Genomic DNA, 22,264 nt, shown 5'->3' on the forward strand with positions numbered 1-22,264 from the left:
AGAGAAATGTAGTTTTCAGTCTTCTAAGTCCCATGGTTCAGGAAGTAGAGCTGCCACCAAGAAACACTGTCCAGGACACTCTCCTAAACATGCTTTCATGGAGATCGAGGAGTCGGAGTGCATAAAAAGGCTCTGGATTTTCCTTGAGTCTGCTCTCCATTCTTTTGTCTTCTCACCTAACCTGCTTTCTCTGGAGAGTTGTATTGTGAAGAAACCCAAATCTTTCTTTCTAGCCATTACTTTTCTTCCGAGCTTCCATTACTTTTCTTCTTCTTTTCGTCCTTACATCTAACTACAGTCCAGGCTAGACATCTCTGCATAGAGGCCCCCAGGTCTCCCCCCCCCCCATCTGAGATGAAGTCACATGTGATGGGGACCCTCGGGGGACAGACACAGGTCAGCACTCTGTAAACACTAGTTCCTTTCTCTTTGCCTTGCATGTTTCCCAAACAAGTTACTCTTCTGACTTTACCCTTCCCTTCAAACTAATTCCTCTTCCTGCCTTCCCTGTCTCCATAGAGGTATTAGCCACAGTTATTCAAATTCAGAACCTAAGTCGTCTTGATTTCTTTTCCTTTTGTACACCATCTTATTTAATCCTGTAAAATTCTTTCTGAATATATCACAACTTCTTCTCCTGTCCCTTAGTCCCTTACTACCTTACCTACCTGAATGCAATTATAAAAATCTCCCATCTAATTTCCCTAGTTCCAGTCTTTCCTTTTGCCAGTATGACTTGCTTGTATCTGCTATCAAATCAGGCCCTCCCTCTTCTACTTACGAACTTTCGAAGGCTCCCCATTCGATTCAGAATAAATTTGTCTCCTTCACCTGGCATATCCTCCACAGTGACAGGTTCAATCCTTCTTCCTGGCACCTTTCGGCAAGTAAGAGACTGAACTAGGAAATACTTCATTTTTATTTGAAAGATAGCATATCATATGCCCCATTCCACACTTAGCTACCTTACACTATTTCAGGCTCGTATATACTTTGAAAACTTATTATATCATTGTAACTTTTGAACCATGCAAATGCATTCAAAAAAGAATGTCAAAAGTATATCAAACTTGTTCGTTTTCTTAAGTTAATTTACTATTGTAACACATTTTTAACATATTTGCATGGTTCAATAGTCAAGAGTGAGGCATTTGTTACAAAGATACTGGACGTGAATAGACAGTACATTATGAGAGAGATGTTAAAGGGGGAAAGTCAATAGGCTTATGCATTTGTTTTTACCTCTTAAAATATACTCTGGAGATCTTCCCATATCAGAGCATCGAGGGCATCCTCACTCCTTTCTTATAGCTGCATAGCATTCCACTGTGTGACCATGAAGGTCACCGCACCTGAGTGTGGGTGTACCTGGAACGGATTGGTAAGGTCAGGAGTGGACACACCTGTGGCTTTGGAAGATGGCCCTAGAGTCTCCTTCATGGGGTATGCACAATTCTGCACTCACCTGTCTCCTTGAGTTCTCCAACGGAGGATGCTGTTAAACTTTTGGGAGTTTTCAATCTGATAGGTGAGAAGTAATATTTCAAAGTGTTTTTTATTTGTGTTCTTTTACCTTGTGATTCCAGGGTTAAGCAGGAATAAAAAGATGGAGCCATTGACTAAAATGAGAAAATCGGTAGAAAGATCTGATTTGGGAGGCGGGGGGAAGCTAATGAGTTTAGCTTCTAACCTGCTGCAATGAAGGCCAATGGGAGACATCAAAGAAAGTGATCATCATATTAGTAGGATTTGATTTAAGCTGTTTTTTCTTAACATTCAGGCAACTTGATATGAACCAGGGTTATGGTAAATACCACTAACATTTATTTTCTTTACAGTGCTTTCATATTTTTGTTCATCAAAAGTGAAATACCAAGTAACAAGTGCTCTGTGGACACCACACCACAAATGACAGAGCATGTGAGTATAATATGAGAGGCAACTTGATTTGAAATATAAAATTAAGATAAAAGGAAAATACTTCGATTTCAAACAAAGATGAGATGGTGGGGTGTGTGTGTGCGCGTGTGTATATGTATGTAGTCAGGGCTATCTCAAATGTCTTAGCACGATTGTTATGGCGAGGTCTGTTACAGAGCTCAAGGGGTTCACTGCTTGGGGTGTTCTATTCAAGAATGCAACGTCGTTGTCGTGAGGTAGTTTTCTACTTGCAGCAAGTAAAGGAGACAAGACTTACACCTACAGCTCTGGCTCCCAGAAGTGAGGCTTAGCCATTGCTTACATACACTATTTGGTTAATTACACATTAATGTCTTCTTTGCAGTTGGCTCCACATAATCAGGTTGAGTTCCTGTCGAGCTCATCCTGTTTACAGCTGCACCTGCAAAATACTGTGCTACATTTTCACATGTGGCAAGACCAGTATTCAGTAAGAGTGGTCCCCACCTTGAGATCCTTGTCCTACTAACAGGTCTGTGTAATAATCTATCAGTATTTCCACAGAAAAGTTTCTCAATTAACACCAAGGTCTATTTTCATTGACAGTAGATCCCTACTAGGAGATGTATATTCAAGCCCATATTTTGGAATGATTTAAGGATTTCCACAATAGAAGAACCCTGAATATTATAGAGGAACATGAAAGTTACTTTAGAAAGGAGGAGAAAGGAGGTTTTCAAGTAGACTTAAGAAGGACGGGGTGAAATAGATCAGAGAAAGCCAATGAAAAGGTAAACCAAGTCATAGGAAAATAGGAATTGTACGTGATCTTCTTCCTATTTCTCTTTTCTGCTTTATCCCGTTCCACTCAAAGGTAAAGACAGGAAATATGTAAGGAGTGACTGTTTTGACTTTGATGAACCTAAATTAGTCTGGAATAGCAAATCTAGTTTAAACAGGGACAACATTTAAAAGATGTGACACAGCACAAATGCAGAGGCTACATATACAAAAGTGATTAAAGGGCAAACCCCCACTGTCGTGAGCCCAGACTCTAGTCCTTCCTACAGGTATCTCTTCTCCCTGCCGTGGGCCTAGGGCTATCCAGCTGCCCTGTGAATCCGGCGGCCCACACCCCCGCTGAAGTACTGCCTCCCTGGAAGGTGCTGCCTCTACTCTTTACTTCAAAATTAATCTCCCTTCCTTCTACTCCTATCAAACCTCCTATAAGCTAAGGCGACTGAAACCTCACTGAAACTGACACTAAAGTTAAATATTAATTAGCTTAAGTGTAAGAGAAAAGAGACTTATAATTTCACAGGCATCTCTAATCATGGAAATGTTTCAGGGAGAATGGAGGAGTTGGCGTTGAGAGATGGTATCTGATGTGCCTTCCTACTTTAGGGATCCAGGAGGTTTCCTAACCAACCACCCTTCAAACAATGAAACAAAAAAATAATAATAATATAATAACTTAAATGCAACTTGGTAAAGATACATACCGTGTTTCCCCGAAAATAAGACCTAGCTGGACAATCAACTCTAATGCATCTTTTGGAGCAAAAATTAATATAAGACCTGATATTATATTATATTATACCCAGTCTTATAGTAAAATAAGACCAGGTCTTATATTAATTTTTGCTCCAAAAGATGCATTAGAACTGAATGTCCGGCTAGGTCTTATTTTAGGGGAAACACAGTAGTAGGCAAGATTTTTTTCTAGGCAAGATGGAAGGATACAAGTAAACCAAGTTTAAAGATGGATAAATAGCATGATTGGTTAGTATGCAACCATCTATCACGAGTTCCTCAGTTATTGCCAAAGGAAAACTTGACTTAGCACATGACAAAGAATTCAAATCCAGTTTCTTATCTCTTACAAAAACAGTATGATTATAACATCAAGAAACTTCAGCTAAGAGAGAAAGATGATTACACACAATAGTAGAAATATTATGAATTTGCTCATACTTTACCTGCTTACATTATGTGCCTAATCTTGGACTGGAAATATTTTATTAACTAATTCAATTAAAAAGAATTCTGAATAAAAATATGCTTTTTGACCTAAGCTGGTTCACAGTAGAAGAGTCTGAATTTTCCTTGGTTCTAATTTCTTTCCAGATTATTAAAATATGCAAATGAAACACAAGCATTAACAACTTCTGTTAATTTTGACAGGTGTATCAAAATAGCTGTATATTAAAACTGTAAAAAATTTACACAGAGAACTTACCAACTGCCAAACTGTTCTGAATTAAAGAGGAATAGAATCAGAAACATTTGAATCTAGAGATATCCACATAATCAGAACACATAGTGTAACATGTTTATATTTTAAAGTGTATTTGAAAGAGTAGAGAAAAACACTGAAAAATCTTGTCACCAGTGTGATTATCAATTGAATGCTGTTTTTGTTTTGGTTTGTGCCAACATTTTCAACAGGTGTTCAACAAAACTCAAGAGCCCTGTCCTGGTGATTCCTGGGTGGATAAACTTTCTACAGTGCAATCCCGCATCGTGTAAGAAGAGGTTCTGTTATTATTTCATATTTGGTTAAAGCAGGTGTTACCAGAGTGAAGCTGTACTCCTATGAGTTCAAGAAGAAAATGTTAACACAGGCTTTGACTTTCTTAGCTCCATGGTGGAGATTTTCTTGTCCCCTGTTGAGTTTTTAGGTATAGAGGTCCTTTGACACAGTGCTTCAAAAAAGTCCTAAGCCACTGCAGTATTTCTAGCCAATAAGTAGCTGACAGACGCTACAAATCTTATTTGGCAGGACTTTTGTACCTAAAGTAAAGAGGACTATAATATAGGCCACAGAGTACAATGACCAGAATGCTCTAAGAAATCACAATCAAATGAGGCAACATGCTTCTCTAGTACTATACTGCCTGGGATGCCCGCCTTCCACTGGAAATCTTTCCACTTGTGTGTTAGGTAATTTTATAATCCCAAGACATTCATTTTCAAATATAGAATATTTTGTTTCCATGTAAGTTCTAACCAACACACACACACACACACACACACACACACACACACACACACACACCCCTACCTTAAAGACTAGGATATTTAGGCTCAATATTGGCTCCTACATTCAAGAGTTTGGGGAGGTGGCAAAGAAATATGAAAATATGTAATAGTATGTAGCTTCCATTTTATAATTAATAGCTGTTTTGGACTTTATATGATGACATCATTTTTTGCCTCAAAAACATAAAGCATTTCCTCTGTGGGTATACACAGTGTCTTCACAGTGGAAAAGGGGTGGTGCCTGGTACATAATAAATACCCAATAAATACTTGAATAAATTGAATGAATGAATGAACTCATAAACAAAGAAGCTTTAGAAGAAGTAAATATGTTACTATGTTTGTTTCAGAATAAAACAGATTTCTCAAACAAAACATTTTTTCACAAAGCATCTCCTTTGATAAGGGAGTATTTGTTAGTAACACATTTTTAGTCACCTCATGATTAGCCAGACTTACTATATTTGCCTGGTCTGTGTTTGGGACACTTCTCTGGGACTGTGAGGTCCCAGAGAACATGGAGTATCCTCTGTGAATAGAATGCATTGCTGAGTTGGCCCTGTGAGTTCCTACATTTTTATATTCCTGAAAGCACTACTAAAATAGATTTTAAGAATTGGTTTTTCAGTTTGGAAAGAAATGTTTTTCTCCTAAAAACTCTTTTCTGTTCCATGCCATTATCCTTTTGTATTAAGAAGGTAAAGGGACTGTTCCAAAATATAGAGGGTGCCAAAAAAATGTATACACATTTTAAGAAAGGAAAAAAACTATTAAAATTGTAATATAATGAATGCATTCATTTGATTAACTATCTTTTGAGTGAACGTCATACTATATACACTGCTACCACAATTCAATTCTTGAGATTATCATGCTGAGTGAAATAAGTCAGACAGAAAAAATCAAGAATCATATGATTTCACTTTTATGTGGTATATAAAACTGAAAACAACAAAAGAACAAGACAAACAAATGACGAAACAAAAACTCATAGACACAGACAATCGTGTAGTGGTTACCAGAGGGTAGTGGGTGAGGGGGGTGGTAGAGGAGAGTAAACATATGGTGATGGAAAGAGAACTGACTCTGGGTGGTGAACACACACAATGTGATTTATAGATGATGTAATACAGTACTGTACACCTGAAACCTATGTAACTTTACTAACAATTGTCGCGCCAATAAACTTTAATTAAAAAAAAGAAAAAAGAAAAAGAAAAGTAATACATAGATAACATCTCTTAAAATGTGTACTTTTTTTGGTCAACCTTTGGTATTAATCACCACCACCCCAAAATCATCGGAGTCACTGGTTTCATGCAGATATAACCCAAGCCTGAGGAGTCAACGTGAACCCAGTACTTAAAGCATTTCCCTCTTACAAAAAGTAATGTTTTACCTTAAATATCCAGATTATTTTATTAAATCAACACTCCTCTTCAAAGTCAATGAAGACATAGGCAAGTCAATAGATCTCAATAGTTGTTTTGAACAAACTTGTGTTTAGTAGGACAGCTATGGCCTGTCCAAGCCCTGTGCTAGATATTAATAGAGTGTTTTTAAAAAGAAGCATAGGGCGTAGTCAGTCCACAAATACTTCATAATTTCATTAGGGAGCCAAGTTTATTTATGGAGATTGTATAATATGATAGCAATATTCCCATCTATGTAATGACAATTTATAATGACACTCTGTTATAACTTCTGTAAATCATGTTAGCTCCAAACATGTGGACCTAAGCTGAGCTCTGCGTCCTGATGCCACTTTGACACTGCAGGGCATTTCTTTGACCTCTGCCAGTCACAGAGCTCGAGATAGATGGGCGGTTTCCACATAATTGTTTGTGAATTACATTTTGAAGCATGCTTTAGTTATGATTCCGTTTGTGTGTCAGAAATATTGCTTAGGGCCAAGATTAGTAGTGATTTATTTGTGTGTGTGTGTTGTTGTTTTTAAGGGGCTGCAGTCTTGCGGTGATATCTGGAATACTCTATGGATCCGCATTTGTGCCAATCATTTATATCAAGGACCACAGCAAAAGAAATGATAGTATATATGCAGGGGCAAGCCAGTATGGTGAGAGTAAAAAGTTATTTTACTGTACAAATAAACTCAATACCTGTTTTTCTGCTTAATAATATAAAAAGAACGTGATCACCATAAATATTAGTACGTCGATTTGATCTCACTTTTTCGTTGTCAGTGGTGAATTAGAAAGGCACAGAAGACTAAAAGTAACAAAGGACTGTTTGAGTATATTCATGTGCTCTTTAACATACAAATATATTCAAGTTTAGTCAGGATTCATTTCAGCCACTTGGGTCTTAACACATGGTTTCCAGCTTTACACTGGGAAGTGTAAGTTTAAGATTTGGAGATTATTTTCCCGTTAGACGATCTCTAGGAAAATATGTATTCTTCTCTTTGAAAAAAAAAAAAAAGCTAAAGTGCAGTAGTACACAGTACTTTAAAATCAAGTAAAGGTCAAAGCATAGACTTCCTAAAGGTCAAAGTATATCCTAGTTAGTCAGAGGATATTATTTTTCAAGCACAGGGTGATGCACTGAAAGGCCCAACATAATGCCTCCTAATTATCTCAGTTTCTAGGGATAAAATTAATCTCTCAGGCCTAAACTCAACACTGTGTGCAATAGCTCTGTGTAGGCTCAAAATGAGATGGAAAAGGGTCCACTCCAAAGGTCCTATAATTATGTTGAAATATGTTTTACACCCAATGATAAAAAAAAAAGAGATCACGGTTAATAAAGTTCTAAATTGAATGGTACAGAAAATTAATGTGATGTATGTTCAGATAAGGGAGAAGTTTGGAGGGCAACAATCATTAGAGAAAGATCGATGAAAATGCTGGGTTTTTAACTCAGCTTTAAATGAGTGGATAGACTCTGAGTAGTTGCCCTAGTTTCTTTCTTCCTTTTTATATTCAGCTCCACAAACAGTACTCAAACCTTTTATTATCTTCTCTCTCTTTTTATTAAGATTTTATAGAAATACTTTTTGTAGTTTTATTATTTTAATATTTAAAGGATAAAAACTAATAAAATTGAATAACATAGGATAAATTAAAAGAGAAAGAAAAACAAGGGTGAAAAAATAAAACAAAACCACTAGTGAGTCTAAAAACTGTACTACACTTGTACACTTGCTAGCAATGAGCCATAAATTTGATTCTAAGATTTCTTATAGCCACAAGGGAAATCACACTAGTCCCACAATTTAGAAATGCAAGATTAAAAATAACTAATTGATCAGCACTACAATTATTCGTGGTACTGGAACGTAACAAACAATGTCCTCAACAATCTCTTTGCTTAAATAGTACAATCAGTTCTCAGGAATCTTTCTTATAACTCAAATGTAGTCTAACAGAAACACACTTCATTCCAATTTATTCAAAAATAATTCTACAAGGGCATAATTTTTTATTTCATTCACTAACAGACACATAAATAGTACGTGTTCTATGATAGGCACTGTACTTGAGCACAGTAAATAATAACTCAGTTGATCTTCATGACAATGTTACTGGCTGAATATCATTATTATTGTTTTATAACTGAAAAAAATTAAGACAGAGAGAGGTTAGGTCATTTGCCCAAGTGTCAAAGTTAGCAGGTAGTGGATTGAGGATCCCACCAGGTGATCTGGGCTTGAAATCACTATGTTATGCTGCCTTTTGTGGTGGTCCATAAGGGGATATGCTGTTCTTATCTGATCCAGAAGTAGGACTTAGTATTTCAGAAGATTAGATAAACTCTTTGGCCTTCAAACTCTCCTCCTTAAATATGGCCATTCTTCTGTCCAAAATTTCGTTCAGAGAAACACTGAGTCCAATGTGGTCTCCCCAGCCAGTACCTCTAGTACACCCATCCGTGTGGTCAAAGTACCACCTGCTTAAAGAGTCAGTGGCGTTGGGGTTTCTCAGACATTGGCCCACCATAATATGTTAACTCCCTTGTGTAATTAGGTTTATAGTAATAAACTGAATAAAACCCTCGTTGGGAAAACTTCCTAAATATCCTTCTGTATAGCAGTCATCTTCAACAGAGATACTGGTGTCCAGATTGATCAATAAATATATAAAATTAGCAGCCCCCCAAATTTTTTACACACCCCCCCACTACAGCCTGCTTGGAGATTTGCTATAATTGCTGTAGTCCTTAGTGAAATTAGGTCTGAATACCTATTCTTACAAGGGAGATATTAACATTATATTCATATAATGTTTCTTGTTTCTTATTTAGCTTTCCAAGATAATCATAAAAGCCAGCCGTTTCGATTGATTATATTATAGTAACTAATTAAAATTCTATACAATAAACAGTATGTACAAAACAAGGGTGATATAATAGCTTCTTTACTTTTAAGGTTAACTTTGATCTGTTTGTTTTATTTTAGAACTCTGAATATATTTGAAATGACTAAAATTATACACTTAGAGTTTTATAATCTGTATTTTCAGATTTAGACTATGTTTTTGCACACTCCAGCGGCATCTTTCTTACAAGTACGGTCTACTTTCTGGCCTACTGTATAACCATGAAAAATAATCCTAAACTATATCCTGAAGCAGTCTTGCCAGGTAAGAACATTTACTACATAAAATCTTCTTACTCTGTAAATGTATCATTCTCTCCTCACTTAACTTGAATAACCTAATAGTCTTCTGTAAACTAAGCCATGCTCTGTGTGTGTGTGTGTGTGTGTGTGTGTGTGTGTGTATGTATGTGTGTATATTTATTCCCTTAATTGCATTGGCCCAGTTCTCCAAATTTCAAGGATTTAAAAACCATGAAACTGGATATGAAGTGCCAGCCATTATTATAGAACCTAAAACTTGAACAATGAATCTGAGATCATTTCCTATGCCAAAACATCTTGTGTATTGAGCATCAGACTTCATTATTTCTTCTTCACTGTCTAAGGATTCGTATGAAAAGTCAGAGTCAAAAAAAAAAAGGAGATTAGAAAAAGAAAAAAGGAAAAAAAAGAAAAAGAAAAGTCAGAGTCCTCTGACTCTTAAAAAAAAACAAGTAAAAATTATATAATTTCGCACTTATTTCGGAGTTTGCTATAATTCAATGTGAAATACAGGTCCACAGTAAAACTCTTTGTAGAACAAAATAAAGCATATGTCAGAGATTCATTTTGATGCCTGATTCATTTAAGCCCAAGTGTGCCGCTATACCGCTGTACCATTAGAGAAAATGGCAGAATATTTATTGAAGGCTTAGCTAAATTCTTCTGTAATTTTTAGCTGGTATTTTCTTTCAAATTCTGGGAGTTTTTTTGTTTGTTTGTTTTGTTTTGTTTTTTCCTTAGCTATAGGCATCCTTCTGAATTTCACCTATTTTTAGGTTCATGGTTTAGAGTAAATGGTGTTTGCACAGCATGTTCAGATCCAATATTCTCCCTATGCCTCTCTCCACTACTCAATCGTTATCTCAATTACTACATTGGGTACTTTATTTAATGTCAACAAGGTGAAAAATTATTAATAATTAGACCCACAGCAGTCAAGGGCAGAGAAATCATGTGATTTCCAAAATGATCATAAAACATAACTCCAAAATCCATGTCAGACAACAACATTGGACAGGAATGTGTTGCTATGTGTACTTGAACATTCCTGCTAGAGCTAGAGGTGAATTTTTCAGGAAAGGAACATGGCTTGTAAATGTGTGATGTTTGTGTGTGTTTCAGGATTCCTGTCAGGAGGACTCTGGACAATAGCTACCTGTTGTTGGTTCATAGCTAATTACACTCTCAGCGCTGTGGTCAGTTTTCCAATAATCACTTCTGTGAGTAGCTGAATTGTTTTTCTAAATTTGTGTTTTTAAAACGAAATCTAATTTTTCTGAAGCATTCTCAGTGAATCACTGGAGGCTTTTATGGAGTTTGGTTTGTTTTTTTGTTTTTTTTTAAGGAGGACAAGTAGTGTAATAGATTCTTGCAGATAAACTGAGAGCCTCAAATGTCCTTGATCGCTAAGGGAACATTGCTAGCTTCATTTTAGCAGGTTTGTTAATCTTTGATATCCTCGCAGTTTTTGGTTGGTCACTTTACCTAACGTGATTTTTGGATACATCATAATTTGCTATTTATAACAACACCCATCTCTGGATACCAGTTTAGACATATGAAAGTGTTTTTGTATCTATTATCACACTTGAATCTCATGACAACCTTGTAAAACATAAAGTACTTCATCCTCCTCTTCATATATGACTTCAGTATTTTAAAGGAAGGCTTTCAGAAAGTGCTAAAGCAAAGTATTGTCTCTGGAGAATGCCATTTATTGTGGCATTACAATACAATTTGATTCATCTGACTTTTTTAAGTGGCAATTATGTAGCACATAGTTTGGTAACAGAAAAACAAAAACATTTCTTTAGACATAGGCAGAACAAGTATTGGTAGGATATCCCCACTTTGATGATGAGAAAATTGGTGTACTTGCTGAGAGCACTGTCTAAAGTGAAAAAGCCAGTGGGAGTCTCACAGCTTCTAAGTACAGTGCGCAGTGCTACTTTTTGCCATCCGTATGGAATCCAATTTAGAGTTTGTTTCCGTTTCATTACGGTACTAGGACCGATGTACACACAGGAATTAACTGTGTTAATGGACTCTTACGTCTACTCCAGAGATGTTAGATTGCTGACCAGTTATTGACCTGCGTCCCTTGCTTCTTAAATCACCATCGTAAACAAAATTTGCCGGAAATATTTTGGGCAGCACACCTGTTCAAACACACAAAACTGATTTTTAAAAAACTGATTACCTAGGCTAAAACACATAAAAGTTTCAGCCATCCTTAAATTTTAGTATTCAAGTAAATGTTGGGTTTCAAAAATTCTATTTTTGACAGTTCTATTGTGTTCATAAAATTGTTGGCTTTAAATGACAACTGAATTCAAATAATAAAGTTTTTTGATTTAAAGAACTCACATTTTGACATTCTTAATCTCTGCTGAGGGAAAATGCTATTAAAATCAAATAAATTATAAGGAACTTTTTTTTAGGTTTAAGTTCTCATCATTGGGCAAAGGACCCAAATTCCTTTCCACAAAAATGTTTGTTTCTTATCATTTCAGGGATATTTAACGCTAGAAGTGACCATATAATACAGGAAAATATAGTGTGAAATGGGTATAAAGCTCACCAGTTAAATGCTTGAAAGTAAATTTACAGACAAAAGTGTACAGTATGATATATTCCTCAACTAGGGATACACATGTTATATTCTTGAAGAAATGTGGGTTCTTTAAAAAGAGTTTGAAGAAATTTTATATAAAATACACAGACACCATTGAGTCATACAAGACAAATAGAAATAGAAAATCAAAACTATTATAAAAATGAGAAAGGAAGCAAATAGCCCAAAGGGTAAGTAGTTATGTGATTAAACATTAAGTTTTGCTTTGCACTTGGAAAAGGGGGTAATACAATTGGGGTAGCTAATTTATTTTAACTAATAACATACTATTTTCTTAGGAAAGACCACATATTTCCTAGCATTTAAATTCTTAACAGAATTTATCATATGGGCCTTTTACAAGAGACACTGAACAATAAATAATATTATTTACAAAAAATGTATTGTAGATAGCAAGATGGTTTTCCAACCACTGTTTCTTGTATTAAGTTATGGTGAAGACTTAGGACAAAACATTAAAGCCTAATTCAGTGGAAATAAATTGCTGAGATAGTTGGGGTATGGACAGAGGGTTAGTGGGAATGGTCACAGTGGCTTTTGAGATTTGCCTGTCAAAAGGATATTCTTGAACCACTACGATATAAGCAAAGTCTCCCCCTCCCACTCCGCCCCCATGAGGTACAGCTTCCTCTAGTGCTTGGGGATTGCTACCTGGGAAGGGCAGATAGCTCTGGGAGATGGGGGGAGAGGTCCTTATAGCCACTAGGTTCTTGCTTGGTTTTGCTTTGTTACTCTATTCAAGACAACTTTATCCACATGCAGAAAAAAATTCAGCCCCTACCCTCAAAGATCTTAAAAAAGAATAAATTTCTTTTTATTTTATCTTTGGTAGAGCTAGAATTTTTTTAACTTTTTCTAATGGAAAATTTCAAACAAACCCATCACCCAGGTTCCACAATTATAAATATGGTCAATCTTATATTATCAAAAAAGTACATTTTTTGAGTCTCAGCAGCTCTGTTTTTCCCAGGTGGATATATTTCCAATTGTTACATATCCATTGGGACTAAACTATGAGTTCCTTGAAGGCAGCATCTATATTGTTCATTGGCAAATAATGTTCAACTAAAAAGCAAAGGGAAAAGAAAAATAAAACCCACATAACATGAGAAAGGGCTTGTTACCGCTGCTCCAAGTATTCCCTGTAAGTCTAAAAGCTGAATCACCTAATCCAGAAGGTTCAGCTTCTCAAGATGGCTCAAGCATGCCAACATTAATATTATATCCCCTGTTCTATTGTTTTCACCAATCCTGTCCAAAGTCGGTATGGATTTGCCTAAAGGACCCAGAAGCTTCTTGTTTGGTTTGGATTTTGAGGCTTAGGACTTGATGTCATTGATAAATAACAGTTCTTTTGACCTATCTCTCTGACTCTTTTGATGTGGACTTTTCAAATGCTGATAAACAGAGAGTATTTTCATTGTTTTTCTCATATGTTAGGAGTGGAGTCCAACTTTGTTGACCCAGTCATGTAGACAGGTAGAGCAGTGAAGGGGGAAACACATGTTGGAATTGTTTATTTGAAACTCTTTCAGAGTTTGTGCAGAGCTTGAAAAGGAATCATAAAAATGCTGACACAATGCACCTTCTCCACAAAAACCACGATTAATCCAAATTCCCATTTTTCCCCCTCTCAGCTAAAAAAAATTAATAAACTTTAATAGCTTAAAGTTTTCAAATTGCAGAATCATCCTTTTTCCGTCAGTTCCTTTCTTCTCATTTCCTTTGATCCTGTTTTATTTCATTCCTCTTTCTCTCCTGCTCACGAACCCACTGTTTATTTTTCCTTACATGGTTTTTCTCTCTCCTCATAATACTACCTTTCATATTAATTAAAGTTTAATGTTTGACATAATTGATTACTGTGCAGTAGTATCAGTCTTTAAAAGAAATTTAAAGTACATGCTGCTTCCGTATGCATATTTGTCAGGTCTAAAAAAAATACTAAAATTTCTTCAGTTTTGAGATTGTCTCATGCCAGAGAAAGTAATAAATTTGTTCTTACATAATGTTTCCTATTAATCCTATTTCTAGTGTTACCATAAGGAGCTAGTTCACTAAAACAAAATAAATTATTTCCTTATTAAAGTATTTTATTACAAATAGATCACATTAAAGATACGCATTCTATGGCAAAATATTCTAGCATCATCCAAATAGTAATAAAAGAACTATAAAGAAAAAAAATGGAAAAAAGTCTTTTTGCCTAATGCTACTTACTTTAACTTAATATTGAGTTAGGGTTGAGATTACGAATAGTTCCCCTGGACAATATTGTTATATTGCTTTTCCAGTATGAAATTATTGGATTAAAATGTAGGTCAGCTCTCCAACTGACTATATTTACATACAGTACAGCCACAGAAAAATAACCAATTTAATTAAAGTTCTCATTTTTTTTTTAAGGGTCCAGGATTTGTAGCTGCGATGTGGAGTATCTTCGTGTTTAAAGAGATACAGGTATGTACGAGAAAGGGCAGGTTAGAAAATAGGTGTATATCATGTAAGAAAGGTATTTAATACTGTGTTATTTTCTGCAAAGGGCATGTGACTCCGAAGCCCGGAGAAGAAAGCACATGAATAGATTTGACAAGATGTTCAAAATGTTATGATCCCTAACTAGGAAAGAAAATATTAAAGACATAATTATTATGAATCATGTTTCTCTTCACCCCAACTCCCAATGAAAAAAATGCTTTCGTTGAATTTGTATTTCCTTAAGAGGTTTAGTTACATAATCTAATAAAATATGATAGAGGGAAATTTTATTTCCTGTAAAATATGGTAGATTAACAAGATAAAAGACTTTTTTCTATCCCAAAGATTAAAATATCCTTGAGGCAAATGGAATTTGGAAATCAATATTTTTGTTGGTTCTCCTGCCTCTCCTAGACCTCCGTATCCAACCAGCAACTTTATAGGAAAACAGTGCAGTAACTGGTGACTACTGCTTCTTCCTTTTCATGTGTAATTGATGGTGATTTCAAATTGCATTAATCAAATAGTGAGGGAGAGAGAGAGAGAGAGAGAGAGAGAGAGAGAGAGAGAGAGAGAGAGAGAGAGAGAGTTTTCATTAAAAATTGCTTTAGAATTTTTTCCATTTACTTTTATTTGTGGGAAAAGTCTTCAATTAAAGAATATATATGTGAAGGTATTTTTTAATAGTTTTTATTAAAAATAATACAAATCTAGAGACACTATCTTAAGGCATTATCAATGTAATATTTTCTGTCTTAATATGCAGTTGTAATAGCAAATAATTCTTGGTCCTAAGATCTGATATTGCTAATTTCCAGGAACCATAAAGTGAACTGTATCCTGGGCTATTTCGTTAAGTGATTATTCAATTTTAGATTTTAAAAAATCATTTATTTCATTCATTCTAAATGAAATGTTTTGATTTAGAAAACCATAATTTGATAACATGAGTAAGGTTCTCAGGTGAAATACATTTTTTTTAGAAGATATTTGGACCATGACCTTAATTTTTTTTTTAAATACACAAGACAACGTAAAACATTTATAGACCCATAAATTACTTTCATCCACACGTTTCCTATTTATTTTAGTTAGGGTTGCTTTCCACAAAAAAATAATTCTATGTCCATAGCACATTGTAAATCTCTTTGCAGATATATCATCTGCCTCACAAAGGACAATGATTTCTACTTAAGAATTGAGCATTATTCAGTACATCATGCTGAAACCTTAGAAAATTACAAGTGATCAGAGCTCATTTGCAATTATTGATATAAAGAAGCACAAACTAAGAATAGATTTATTAAAAACATTTGAAAATTATTTTGCTCACTACTATAGTCATAACACTGAATTAAAAATTCTTTCTTAGATACAAGAACTCCCTTGAGAGCATCTCTAACCATTGAACCTAGTGTTAATTCTTCAGAGTCCCCTTAAAAAGATACTAAAAGACACAGAAAAATTTTTAAAGACACCTTTAAAAAGATGGCTCAGACCAGAACAGGAACTTTTAAGAATGATAAGCCATGACTAAGTAGCATTTAGTTCAGGAATGTGAGGATAGTTCATAATGTGCAAATAATTAATGTAGTTTGTTATAACATTAGATAAACAGAGAAAAGCTATATGATGACATATATTCAAAAGACATTTGCCAAAATTAAAATTTGTTAATTAAGAGAACAACCTCTCAGTAGAGCTGCAAATAGAAGGAAGCTTTACATGATACAAGATGTCTGTCATAAAACAATAGCAAATATATAACTAATGTGAAACATAGGAGTTCTCTATCAATTACGCCTCAATAAAACTGAAAAAATAAGTTCTCTATAAGTTAAAAGGCAAAGATTTCTCCATCACTGCCATTGTTCAGTGTTTTCTAGAGCTCCTAGACTGTGTGGTAAGATAGAATTAAGAAACAAGAGGAATAGCTATAGGAAGAGGAAATGAGAAAATCGTCATTTAAATATAATGTTATCTTCTCTAAAAATTTAAGAGAATCAGCTTGAACATCTTGAGTTCCAGGATCTGAAATATAATCTTAAAATCCAATAAGGTGCTGAAATATAGGATAAAACGTAAAATCAATAGCTTTCCAATAAGCCACCAATTACCAATTCAAAATAGGAAAATAAATGCAATTAATGCCTACGAAGATTATAAAATATAAGATAATAATTGGGGCAGCCGGATGGCTCAGTTGGAGCACGAGCTCTTAATAACAAGGTTGCCCATTCCTGCATGGGATGGTGGGGGGCACAACGACAAGGAACTGATGGGCCCTGGAAAAACACGCTACTCCCCAATATTCCCCAATTTAAAAAAAAAGAATTATGCTACATTTATGAAATCTTTTACTTTACTGCAAATTTACAAAAGGACATAAATGAAAATCTGAACAAATGGAGAGACTCATTGTATTCCTGATGGAAATAACTCATTATTGTTGCTCGGCAGTTCTCTTCAATGACATTCAGTATGATCCCTATAAAATCCCAATGGAATTCTAGGTATCTAGAATTTTGAGAGTGAGTGCTAAAGTTTGGCAAAGTATGTATGTAAAAACTAAAGAGAGGGAGGGCCCATCTGATAGTAGAGTGAATTTTGTTGACCTTTCTAGAGCTAAAAAAACCCAAAACCTTACAAATCTATATACAACCAAAACTTAGTGGGTATCCAGTGATATTTATTGTTCAGTACAGATGCCTAATTGCCTCTTGAATCCTGAGTCTCAAGGAAAGTTTTAAATACTTTACACGCTAGCTAGTTTAAGAAAGAATTGTCAACTAAACACTGAACCCCAAATCCTATCAGCATTTTTGAAAATTATTTTTCTTAGAAACAACAAAAAATCCTAGCAAAAAGAAGCAAATCATGTACCTGTATGACTTTTAGGCCCTATCAGTTATGTCTTGAAGCAATCCTTGGAGACACATACCAGGGGTGCCAAAAACTGTATGCAAGTGGACACTTTGGTCAACGTTGCTCAAGCAGTAGTTCGCCATAATCAGAAATGTCTGGACACTGATGGTAACCACTTTGAGCACCTTTCGTAATTGCAGAAGGCAAATGTGACTTGTATTCATCTTTTGTTATGGTTATATATTGAGTATTACAATTTTAACACAGTTTTCCTTTCTTAAAATGTGCATACATTTTTTTGGCACCCTCTGTATTTAAAAACCTACACCTTACTGTAATAAGGACTTAAGCTGAGATCTCAGCACTTTTTGCGTGAAAGAATTTAATGATTTTATTTAGTTTTAATGCTATCAGTGCTCCAGTTGGATCATGCTTTGTACTTTTGATGTTCTTTTATATCTGATGTCCGTTCCTCTTTGGGAAGTTTGTTTTATAATTTTATATTTAGCTATTTGAAGCTGGATATCCACTATATTTTTCACAACACACTTTCGTCAGTATGTCTACATTAATCCCAGTGCAGCAATTGTTGCCACAACAATTTATAGGTCAGTAGCTACCCCTAGATAAAGAATGAGACGATTTTTATCTCATCAACTGTTTCAAAAATCCAAGATATATATATATATATATATATATATATATATATATATATATATATATATATATATATATTGCTTTGGGGAGAATGTTAGCCTTAACAAAGGAAAACTATTGCTATTGTCCAAATATAATCAATCTTTTTGAATATAAGCAACCTTTTTTCTAAGAGACTAGGCAGATTATTAACTGTAAAGGGGAACAATATTTTACTCCCTGAAAACATTATTCTCCTGTCTACATAAACAACAAAATAGAGACCTTAGCAAAGTAGTCACATAATTAGGTTCTAAAATGCTGACAATTGAGGACCATATATTGTTTTATCTTAAGCCATCACATCTATTCTCTAATTTGAAGTATATTTAGAAATCACAAGTGTATTCATTCTTTGAACAAATATTTATTGAGTGGCAATTCTGCACTAGTACTGATATCTAAGAAAAAAGTTACTGTCTTTAAAACTAAGAAAAAGGTGTCAGGGAACCTTAAAACCTTACTGCAAGATTCAAGGTGTGTGTGCATGTGTGTATGTGTGTGTGTGCGTGCATGTGTGTGTTGCTCTGTGCTAGACAAGGCTTGGTGGTGCGGCTTTTCACTTGTACAACTGGTATTAGAGTGACTTCTGATAATATTGACGCTCATGGTGAATCAGACAATACAACTGGCCCCAACCCAACTCAGAAAGACCTCAGTCTGGTCATCAAACAGGCAAATTGATCCACTCTAACCCAGTTCTCTATTAAGTTAAAACAAGGGAATGTGCATTTTACTGTGTTTTGGCTATGTATTAATTAGTATTAATCTTAATAAGAGCTAATAATAGCATTATATGATTTGACTGTCAGGAGATCCCTATGTAATTTTAGACATTATATCTAAAATTGGAGAGGTGCTAATCCAGTTTTAATTTGTGATGTTACAACCTTCCCTTAGAGTATTGGGGTCATATTTAGAGAGGGATGCAGACATTCCACAAATCATTCAAAGGGAAACAGCCAAGACAGGAAGGGAGCCTGAAACCATTCCATATGAAAAACAGTCAAAGGAGCTAAAATACTAATCAGGAAAAAAAGATGCTTCAGGTTATAAGACAGTTATTTGTCAATGTTTGAGGGTTTATCTTGTGAGAGAGAGATTAGAATCAATCTATCTGTACCCCTAGAAATAGAACTCACAGGAAATAAAATATTTCTACTTAACACAGGAAGACATTTCTTTGTTAATCTGAAGATGGACTGGCTACCTTGGAAAGTGGTTCTCAGCCTTGTCCATCTTTGTGCCCAGTGCAGGCGTACACAGGTGAACAAGCCAAACTTAGTCTCTCTCTTTCTTCCTTGCCCCTTAGACTGATCTCTCTTTACATGCACTTCGTCACCTTTCTCCAAGAGGACTGTAGTTGCCTCCTCACCGGTCTCCTTGCATCCATTCTGGCCCCGTCCAGTTTATTCACCATCTGCCAAAAGTGTGGGCTTTACACAATGTAAGTCCCATCCTTTACCACATCCCGCTGCCTATTCCTTTCGGCCGTTGGCTTGCCAAAATAAAAACCTAAAGTATGCAGAGCTTGTTAGATCCCTGTATGCTCAGGCCCATAGCTCTTTCACCTCATCTCGCTTCACTTCACTCTCATTGCTCTAGTCACACTGACCTTCTTTCACATGGTCCCTGGCAAGTGTCATGCTTTCTTTTACCACAGAGCTTTGCACATAAAATTCCTCCTACCTGGAATTTCTACCTGCCGCCCTCTTTCCCTGCCCAATTCATTGATACTTCTAGTTAAGAGCTCAGCTCCCCATTGTCCAACCACCTTGTTACGCTTCGTGTGTAACACACCAAGAAACACCCGTGATTACTTGTTTATTATCACCCGTCTCACGTGGTAACATTCTTTTCTGGGATGATGTTATTTCCTTTCTCCCATATTATGCAATTAGCTGAATAAAGCCACATTGCACATTTTGTTCACCATTGTAACCCAAGCACATATTGACACATGGTGGGAGCCCCCATGAAGTTACTGAACGGGTGAGTTAGTGAGGATCTTGTGGGTCTCAAGGGACTCGGGGTGATTACTTCCAGGGATAGCAAACAGCATGTAGGCGGTTAAAACAGATGGTTAGTGAAGTACCTAGTAATCTATAGAGTCTGTGCCTTTTGCATATTTGATTCATGTTTTCTTAATTTCAGTTATTCTTTTTTATTATTATTTAGGGTCTACAAAACTACCTATTAATGATACTTGCATTTTGCATCATCATGACTGGAGCATTATGCACTGCTTTTTCTAAAATCTAACAATCAAATGGCCAGCAGGTGGCAGCAGTGGTTAAGAGAATGCTTCTACCGGGGACACTAGACAGATGATGCTGAGAACAGTCATTTTCATACAGCAAATGCATCTCAACTCATCTTGGAGAGGGTAAATGATTTATTTTTCCACAAATGTGAGACTGAGGGAAAACTGAGTTTCAGTCTACTATAAAAATGAAAAATTCTTCTAACGAACTACTTAATGAAGGTAGAGATTGAATGGGTTACTAAAATGTCTACATTCCTATTGCATTACATCTGAGAGTGCTCCTTTTACCACAATATGCGTATGTACTTAATGTTGCACAATCTAGAAAACAGTGTGCAGTTCATATACAAAGAATTTTGTGTATGTCAAATTTCCAACATATTATACTCAATGAAGAGAGGCAGAGAAAGGCTGGAGGCGGTGGTATGGGGAGAAGAGGTAACTTATAATGGAATTAGATTCCAAATATATCTGGATCCTTTGCTAATAAAAGTAAATGTCAGATTTGGTAACTGAATGCTAAAAAGACCATTTCATTATTTTTAGCCCAAACTTTTCTTTACTTCAAAGGAATATTGCCCAACTTTACATCACCCATCCGTCTTACTTAGCTCAAAATACTTTTGATTTTCTCAAGATAAAAATCCATCTTCAGAGAACAAAACTTTCCACCATTGAGAATATGTGTATAATACACATATGTACATATAAAAGTACATATAAACACACACACGTATATACTATGTACAAAGGTCTGACAATTAAGTTCACAAACACATCCTAGAAAGAGTGCTGCATACCTCATTGCTGAATATCACTATGGTCACCTTCGAAGTCCTCCCCTTGGGAAGCTATGCACTGACGCCAGTGCCTAGTCCACCCTCCAAAGCAATTTTGGAACTCTTTTTCTGGAATGACCATCAAAGCTGTTGTCGTATTACCCTTGATGACCTGAATATCATCAAAATGTCTTCCTTTCAATATTTCCTTTCTCTTCAGGTAAAGAAAGAAGTCATTGGGGGCCAGATCAGGTGAATAAGGAGGGTGTTCCAATACAGTTATTTGTTTACTGGCTAAAAACTCCCTCACAGGCCGTGCCATGTGAGAACTGACATGATGCAAGAGCTCCTTCAGGACCAGTTTTGCACACACCTTTCTCATGCCAAGATTTTCAGTTAAGATTTTCCTGTTTCTCTATAGATGTTTACTTGGTCTGCTATGCTTCTCACAGTCAGCCGACGATTTTGATGCACAATTTGATTAATTTGTGCAATGTTTTCATCAGTTCTGCTCGTTACTGGCCACCCTGACCTCTCTTCATCAGTGAAGCATTCTCTCCCCTCAGAAAAATATTTAATCCATTTGTACACTGCCGTTTTCTTCATGGCATTATCCCCATAAATTTGGACCAGTATGTCCCTGATTTCACTTCCACTCTTGCCAAGAAACAAGAAATTTAATGATTGTCCATTACTCTAATCCAAGCTCAGACATTCTCAGGACAGCACACAAAAATATGCAGCAACAATAATGAACTCCACTCAGCAAGACACCTCCACACGTCAACAGGAACACAGCTGTTAGACACTGATATACCAAGGTTATAAAACCTTAGTGAGCTGTTTGTACAGTGCTGCCAGTGTAAGTGCATGGTGGCAAGTTCGTGAACTTAATTGTGAGAAATATATATATATATATACATATATATTTACATGTATATGTGTATATATATGTATACATATATACATATATGTGTGTGTATATATATGTATGTGTGTGTGTG

General features: G+C 35.6%; 1 protein-coding gene across 1 annotated transcript in view; it reads left to right on the forward strand.

Annotated features, from left to right (window-relative positions):
• Positions 1 to 20,477, forward strand: part of TMEM144 (transmembrane protein 144) — a 40,600-nt gene extending 20,123 nt beyond the window's left edge. Inside the window, exons 6-12 of the mRNA XM_033135303.1 lie at positions 1,839 to 1,920; positions 4,348 to 4,424; positions 6,900 to 7,018; positions 9,423 to 9,542; positions 10,664 to 10,761; positions 14,583 to 14,636; positions 20,394 to 20,477. Coding sequence (XP_032991194.1) covers positions 1,839 to 1,920; positions 4,348 to 4,424; positions 6,900 to 7,018; positions 9,423 to 9,542; positions 10,664 to 10,761; positions 14,583 to 14,636; positions 20,394 to 20,477 — 634 coding nt within the window. The remainder of the gene's footprint in view (positions 1 to 1,838; positions 1,921 to 4,347; positions 4,425 to 6,899; positions 7,019 to 9,422; positions 9,543 to 10,663; positions 10,762 to 14,582; positions 14,637 to 20,393) is intronic.
• The last annotated feature ends 1,787 nt before the right edge of the window (positions 20,478 to 22,264 follow it).

Source organism: Rhinolophus ferrumequinum, chromosome 18 (genome assembly GCF_004115265.2).
Source record: "Rhinolophus ferrumequinum isolate MPI-CBG mRhiFer1 chromosome 18, mRhiFer1_v1.p, whole genome shotgun sequence".
Classification (NCBI taxonomy): Eukaryota; Metazoa; Chordata; class Mammalia; order Chiroptera; family Rhinolophidae; genus Rhinolophus; species Rhinolophus ferrumequinum.